This window comes from Artibeus jamaicensis, unplaced genomic scaffold (assembly GCF_021234435.1).
Source record: "Artibeus jamaicensis isolate MK-2021 breed Jamaican fruit bat unplaced genomic scaffold, CSHL_Jam_final scaffold_847, whole genome shotgun sequence".
Taxonomy (NCBI): Eukaryota; Metazoa; Chordata; class Mammalia; order Chiroptera; family Phyllostomidae; genus Artibeus; species Artibeus jamaicensis.
The window spans coordinates 11,477,931-11,486,182 of NW_026522057.1; the positions used below are offsets into that span (position 1 = coordinate 11,477,931).

The 8,252-nt window shown below is 42.9% G+C and overlaps 1 protein-coding gene across 2 annotated transcripts in view; it reads right to left on the bottom strand.

Annotated features, from left to right (window-relative positions):
- The window catches only part of KPNA6 (karyopherin subunit alpha 6), a 45,990-nt gene extending 38,135 nt beyond the window's left edge, over nucleotides 1–7,855 (bottom strand). For both annotated transcript variants that reach the window (XM_053660404.1, XM_037149339.2), the window contains exon 1: nucleotides 7,750–7,855. In XM_053660404.1, coding sequence (XP_053516379.1) covers nucleotides 7,750–7,753 — 4 coding nt within the window. In that variant the 5' untranslated portion in view covers nucleotides 7,754–7,855. The remainder of the gene's footprint in view (nucleotides 1–7,749) is intronic.
- Between the last annotated feature and the right edge of the window lie 397 nt (nucleotides 7,856–8,252).

The window sequence follows — 8,252 nt, forward strand, 5'->3', positions numbered from 1 at the left end:
AGAGAGGGAGAGAATATCAATGTATGCTTGCCTCTAATGGGTCCCCTGCTGGGAAGTGGCCTGTAACCCAGGCATGTGCCCTGACTGGGAATCGAACTGCCATCCTCTGGTTCCCAGGCCTGCACCCAATCCACTGAGCTACACCAACCAGGGCACATTTTTAATTCTTTAAAAAATGTTTTTTCGCCCTGGCTGGTGTAGCTCAGTGGATTGAGCACGGGCCTACAAACCAGAGGATCATGGTTTGATTCCCAGTCAGGGCACATGCCTGCGCTGCAGGCCAGTTTCCAGCAGAGGATTCACAAGAGGCAACCATACCTTGATATTCTCTCCCTCTCTCCTTCCCTTCCCCTCTAAAGATAAATAAATAAAATCTTTAAAAAAAAAAAAAGTTTTTTCTTTTATTGATTCCAAACAGAGGGGAAGGGAGGGAGAAAGAGTGGAAGAAAAATATCAACTGGCTGGCCCTTGTACATGCCCTGATAGGGAATCCACCCCAGGACCCTTCAGTTTGCGGGGCAACACCCAACTGCCAGGGTAATTTTTCTTAAAAATTTTTTTTGAGGGAGGGAGAAAGAGTGAGAAAGAAACATCAACATGCAGTTGCCTCTCATGTACCCCTACTGGGGACCTGGCCCTCAACCCAGACTGGAAATTAAACTGGTGACACTCTGGTTCACAGGTTGGCATTCAACCCACTGCGCCACACCATCCAGAGCCATTTTTCTAATTCTTAATTCATGGTCCATGATTCCTTATTTGGAATTCTGAAATCAAGAGTTCTGAGCCCTGGCTGGTGTGGCTTATATATACTGGTATATAAAGTCACCAGTATTAACAAGCATATATACGCCCATTTTACACATACAGGGTCCAGCACAAATAACACCCCCTTTTTAATTACAAAAGCATAAGCATGTAATTCTGTAACATAACAGTATCATATTCAAGGACACCATATGACATGTTAGGTGAAAAGTTCAAATTAAAATGATAAATTATCACACCCATATTATTACTTGACCAACCACACTCAAGCAGGCCTTACTCTGCCAGACCCTGTATAATACTGGCAATTTTGGTCAGATGGCCAAGTTTTCCTGAAGAAAGTCTGAGAGTTACACCAAACAGGCCAGGACACTGGCTCATTCACATTTAACATACTTGCAACATATTGTAGTTTATGTGCCTAGTTATAAGAGGACTTACAAGTTATCTAGTTTTAACTAAATTAACATTCACAAAATGGATAAATGGTTCTGACTCCAGCAAAAACAAAAAACAAAAAACAAAAAAACCCTGAATGTAAGACAATAATCTAAGCACAAAAGGAATAAAACAAAACCAGCAGAGCTGATGTCTCTGGAAGTATGAGCTCCTAAGTACCAAAATTTCATCTGCTGTATCACGATAAGACAAAACAAAATATAATAACCAACTAATCAAAACTAAGTCAGCCAAAACATTTAAATGATCTAGAAGACTATCTAAAATATGGACTTACAATCTCTTATCTTACTCCGAACATATATTATGCTTAAAAAAATAATACCTACTCAATACAAAATGCTACCAAGATCATCAAGATGTTTAAAAACACTCGTCTTCATCATTTTCATATGTATTTTTAAATACATAGAATTTGGTAAAAATACATAGACTACATAAGAAATATTTTAGCCCTGTTCAGGTTGCTCGGTTGGTTGGAGCACTGTCTCAATTCGCCAAGGCTGAGGGTTCGATCTCTTCAGAGCACACACGAGAGTCAACCCATGAGTGCACAAATAACTGGAACAACAAAATCGATGTTTCTCTCTCTCTCTCCCTTCCTATCTCTTTAAAATCAATTTAAAAAGAAGAAATATTTTATAAAACATGGAATATTAATTCTTGGGTTACTTTTGGCCTCGAATATCCTTATCTTTGGTTAGCTTAATGTTTTCAGATTTTAAAGTTAAGTTGTAATGTTTACAAATGTTTAATCCATTAATACCCTATGAAAACTTGGATTTCCACCTTCAAGGGGGAGAGGGCTAATGGAAATCGATGGGAAATTAAGCAGTAAGGCACCACTAGACCTACATTCCCCCACAGCAACAACTGCAGAGAGATCAGTAGATTTCATGGGGCTCTCTAGACGGCAGCCAGTCTCCATTTGATTTCACTCAATTACCCACTGTAATTTAAATTCTGGGGATTTCAACAAAAAGATAGACTTTTGTCTATTTTGTTTACCACTATACTTCCAGGGCCTTAGAACAACAGTCCATGGCACAAAGGCATTTAATAAACATTTGCTGAAATTAAAATAAATAACTGTTGCCTGCCTGGCCCCCAAAAGTATGAGTTTCTGACAAGTATTCATGTTTCTGCCTTCTGCTCAAAGACAAATGGATTCACCTTTATATTTAGCATAGGGCCTGACACATAGTAAACACTTTATGTGTTCACTAAGTGACTAACAGCAATTAGTAATTACTTATGAAGTGCGTACTGGATGAAATACCATGCTAAAATGCTTTACACACATTAGCTCATTCAGTCACCCTAAACTCCAATGAGGTATATACTGTTATCCCTACTGTAGAAGTGAGGAAAATGAGGTTTTGGAGATTAAGTAACAGGCTGAAGAACTATCTCTATTGTAGAATGAAATAACTGTAACAAGAATGAGTATGAAAAGGGCTATATAAAAGGCAAAAACAAAAGTACTATAGAATTTATGAGAGTTCACTTCCAGTTTAAAAGGCATAAAATATTTGGGAAAGGTTCATAAAAGTGGTAGGTAGCATTTACATTGGATCTTGAAAAACAGGCAGGATTTCCATGGGAAAAGTACAAAGGCGGTCGTCTGATTGGAATTCAGGATATGCAGATAAATGTTAAATAGAGTAAGATTAGTAAAGTCAAGAAGGAGGCCTTGAATATCATACCCTATGGGTTATGATTTTATCCTGTAGAACAGTGGTGCCCAACCTTTTTGGCACCAGGGACAGCTTTTGTGGAAGACAATTTTTCCATGGACCAGGGTGGAGAGAACTGTTTCTGGAAGATTCAAGCACGGTACATTCAAGCTCATCTCCTGCTGTGCAGCCCTGTTCCTCACAGGTACAGGTCCCAGCCGAGGTTGGGCATCCCTGCTGCAGACAGTAAGGAATCGGGCGAAGGTTCCTAACTAAGGAGGAGAGTGACAAGAGAGGGGGCGGTTTAGCAATGCTGCTGCAGCAGAACTGTAGTGGCAGGGAGGCTACAGAAGAGATCTGGAGGGCCTCTTGGGTTAAAACACCTTTTCAGTTGAAACTATTTTTTGACATCTAGTAATTCACTGAATCTTCACTAACAACATTAATAAGTAGTGTTATCCATATTTTCACTTTAAGGAGCCTGACACTCAGAAAGGTTGCAGACCACAGAACTAAGACTCTTTGTGGCACTCTGCTGTGAGAAAAACCCACACAAAGCAATTTAGGGAGGATCTCAGTAAAAGATCACACAGTGTCCAACAACTGCCAATATAGAAAGGGAAGAAAAGAGTAAGAAACCAAAGATAGTTAGGATTTCTGTCTTTTACCCTAGTGTCTGGGCCAATGGCGCAATCATTAACAAAAATGCAGGAAAAGCAGGCCAAGAAGGGGTTCAGTGCGTGTGAGATACTTAGGTGGTGACAGTTTAGTGCCTTCTCTGCAAGTAGCTGTTATGAACTGTGGGGTGGGTGGGCCAGGCTGGAGGGAAACTAAAAGAAATGGGCTAAATTACTTTCTAACACATAAGGATGATCAGTTACAAAGGTTACTTGCACCCAAAAGCAAACTAGAAGTGGTCTTCAGTATACTATTTAAGGCCAGATCAAATTCTTTCCATCTTCTCTACCCTCACACTTACAACTGCCTGCTCTTATAAATTCTGCCTCATGACTCTGGCACTGCTAATAGCAATTTCAGAGTCAGAAAGGGCTCTTTCCTTTCCAGAGACAAAACACTGCCCTACAAATAGCCCATATTTGGGGTAGAACCATCTACCCCAAAAGAGAAAGTGATTCCTACCCCAAAAGAGAAAGTGGTTCCTCTATTTGCTATCTCTGACCTTTCAGAAGTTACTGAACCTCTCTATGCTTCATTTCCCTCAACTAGAACATGAGAGTCTGAGAATTAAATGAGTCAATATTATAGTTTTTAGGCATTAGACCTCAAAAAAATATTATAGTACTTAGTACCTAGCACATATGAAGTCCTATATATTTTTGGCTATTATTACAGCTTTTTTAACCTCTGGGGGTGTTTTTTTTTTTTTTAGGTTCTCATTCTTTGGTGATACTTGGATTATAAACTGGGCCCTGGCTGGGTGGCTCAGTTGGTAGGGGTGTCATCCCATACACCAAAAGTCTGTGGGTTCAATTCCTGGTCAGGGCATGTATGGGAGGCAAGTGACTGATGTTTCTCTCTCATACTGGTGTAGCTCGTTCCCTCTCCATTCCTCTCTCTAAAATGAATAAACATATCCTCAGGTGAGGGGTACACACACACACACAAGCAAAAAATGATAAAACAAAATCTGGCAAATCTCTTTTAAATAAGGAAGGCCCTGGCTGGTGTGGCTCAGTGGACTGAGCATGCCAGCCTGCAAACTGAGGGGTCCCCAGTCAGGGCACATGCCTGGATTACAGGCCAGGTCCCCAGTTGGGGGTGTGTGAGAGGCAGCTGATCGATGTTTTTCTTCCTCCCTTCCTGTCTCTCTAAAAATTAAACCTCTTTAAAGTAAAATAGAAATAGGAAAGCTTTTCCTGAAGTCACCCAGACTTCCCTTTAAATCTGATTAGCCAGAACTGCAACACATGCCCACACCTAAACCAATCACTGCCTAAGGAGTTAAAATGACAATGACTGGTTTTGAGTTTATACTAATCAAGACCTATCCCTGGGGCTGGGGAGGGACTGCCAGATTCCTCATTAACGAGGTGTAAGGAATGATGACAAAACCACCAGTGTCAAAAACAATGACAACAAAAACCCCACTAGTGTCTGCCAAGACCATTTTGAGAGGCTGTGGTCTCTGCTAGGAAAGGTTAGAATACTTAACTTCCACATTTGCAAGCAGCACCTCCACAGGGCTCCTGTGGCACTGAAACCACTACAAAGGTCTATTAAGGCTAGTGAAGTCCGGCACAGGAGAAACAGCATAGGATACATAGACCAGAGCTGAAGAAGAGTATGAAAGGTGGTGAAACACAGCAAGTCCTAGACCCATGTAGGTGTGGTGGAGGCCACCAGCCTTGGACTAGTTACCTAATCCCAAAGCCTCAGTTTACTCATTTATAAATGAGGAAAACAGAAACCAACTGATTTAGTGTTAGAATTAAATGTATCTCTACACTAATTTCACTCCCATGATATAAGGATCAGCCCCAAACAAAAAACAACAAAAAATCCACAGTATGGGGGTGCTCAGAAAGACAGGGTGGGATGGGGAGAGGTACCTGAAATGAAGTCAGAAAGAAAACGGGAGGCAGTCTGACACTAGACTAAAAATCCCTTTCAGGAACTTGGTCAGGTTTTGTTGCCCCAGTGAAGAACTTTCCAAGTCTTCCAGAAAAGGAATACTTTACTTCATACCTTACGTCTTCCAAGAGGTTTATGTGCTGCAAAATGGGTAAGAATCTCTTTTCTGGCCTTCGCTGCCTAGTGTGTTATCTGCTCTGAGGTAGTTTCCCAATCTGTAAAAACTAAGTAAATCTCCACCAATTGTATTTCACTGAACTTAATAATAACTAAGTATTGGCTCATTTCTGTTAGGCATCAGTGCTCCTGAGGTTGCAAGCCGATACAAAACCTGTAATAGTAGAGCCCCTAAAATTTCTCATCCATACCTAAGGCTGCAGTTAAAAAGACAGGCTTATCAGTCTTCATGGAGGTTTCTGGAAACCAGAGTATTTAAGAGAAAGGAACTAATATTACCAAGGGTGGAAAAAAATCTGTTCTGATATCTTTCTTTTTTTAAGGTTTTATTTTTAGAGAGGGGGGGAAAGAGAAGGAGAGAAACAGCAATGTGTGGTTGCCTCTTCTGTGCCCCCAACTCAGGACCTGGCCCACAACCCAGGCATGTGCCCTGACTAGGAACCATACTGGCTACCCTTAGGTTCTCAGGCCTGTGCTCAGTCCACTGAGCCACACCAGCCAGGGCTGTTCCGATATTTCTAGACTTCTTACTAGACTTCCAAGATTGTGTTGTATCTTTCGTTTTTAAATACCTTAAGAACACTGCCCCTTTTCCTCTTCCTAGAGATGAGGAAATAAAGACTTAAAAAGAAAAATAACATTTATTGAGGCCACACTAAATGCTTTCGATATGTATCACTGCATTTGACATCAAAGTGACTTCTCTGGATGAGAGCTAGGAAGCCGCAGGCAGGATTATACTATATTTGATTCTACAGTCAATGCCTTGCAGCTCAGGGGAGTAATTTGTTTTCTCAGGATCAGGGTCTTAACAAAACTCAGCCCCAGAGTCTCATTTAGCTCCCTGCCCCACACATGAACAATATTTGGTGTTAGTAATTCAATTTGCCCATTTCCAATTTCCTTCAGACTCAGGATTTCAAAGTGGGCCCACTAGCAAAAAAAAAAAAAAAAAAAAATCAATCTTTACAACTTTGCCTAGGGTTAAAAGCTTTCTTTCCCGCTTTTACAGCCCAAACATTAGGGGGCCAGACTATAAACTATGGGTCTGGAGTAATCACCCTGTTTTAGGCGCTGTGTATCTATAACAGGTAAGTTACTTTATCTCTTTAGCCTCAGTTTCCTTATCCATAAAATAAGGATGACAGTAGTACCAATCTCATTAGGTTGTGCATATTAAGTAAAACGTGACATATAAAGCACTCAGAACAATACCTGCACATAGGAAGTGCTTAGTAAATTTATTTACTTAATTTTGCTGGAAAGTAAATACCACTGATGTTTCTGTCCCTAAGACCAAAAGCTTCGCCATTATATTCTCCCTGAACACAAACCTTGCCAGCCGGGAGTCCCTTAAGAAACAGCAACAGGTCGCTCCTTTTCTCCTAACCAGGGCCAGGCCCAGAAACCTGAAGACCCCGACCTACGTGTGGCCCCAGGTCTTGGCCTTTAATCTTCTACCACCTCGAAGGCTGTCAGTTTGAGCCCAACCGAACCACCGCATTTCCGCCTCGGCTCGGGAATTTCTCCCGGCCTTGAGCCGCCCAGGCTGTCTTTGGTACGGCTGCCCTTGGTTCCGAGCCGGGAGCTGGCTCGCCTGGCCTCCCCTCACCAGGGCAGTCTACCTGCGACGTAGGTAAGATCTCTTTGACTTCGGGGGAACCATTGAATACAGTCAAGATGCGCGTCGCTCAGTCTCATGCCGGGAGGAGGATCCCTGAGCGCCGCCCGGGCCTGCGACGCGGAGCCCGTCCCCCAGCCCCAGTGTCTGCGGCGAAGGCCGGAGGGCTGGCCCCTTTCTAACCCCCAGGAATGCTTGGGCTCTAGCCCAGAGCCACCACGTGGGGGTCTCCAGGCGTGGTAACATTGAACCAGCCCCCGAAGACTGCCGCCCGCATGGGCCCTGGCCGGCCCCAAACTGTCCTGAGCAGCACTCCAGGTACAGTTTCTCCCCAAAACCTATTTAGAGGGACCTCAGACACCCCCTGTAGATTGGAGACAGGCTCTCGCCTGTCTCAGAGCCCAAGCCCTGAGACTGCCTCCGTTCGAATCCCAGTTGCCTGGTATCCTTACTCACCCATCGCGGCTCCGCTCGCTCCTGCTTGGCGGCGGCAGCGGCAGCAGCTTCAGCAGACAATATGGCGGACCCTGCGGGACGGCAGCCCGAAACGGACAAACAACTTAACATTCAACCCCAGGAAGAAATGCGCACTCGGCCACACCGCCTAGTTTATGCAGGAAAGCCCTTAAAGATACCGCAGCTGTTGAGGGCGGGGAGTAAGGATGGAATATGAAAGAGATTGGTGGAGACTGAGAGAGGTAATCTGCTAAAGAAAGCATGTCTAGGAGAGGTAATCTACTAAAGAAAGCCTTTTCTGTCTCTATTTCTTCTTTATAGAGCAGTCTCCTCCACTACAAACTTTTTCTCCCAGAAAGCAATCCTTACCTTTATAGTTAAAGCCAATCATAGACCATGATATGAATAAGGACTCACTTAAAGAGGGGAAATGACATGCACAAGGATATAGAGATAAGTCAAAAGTTAGCAGGGTTACAATCTTATTGGGAGATAGAAGTAGA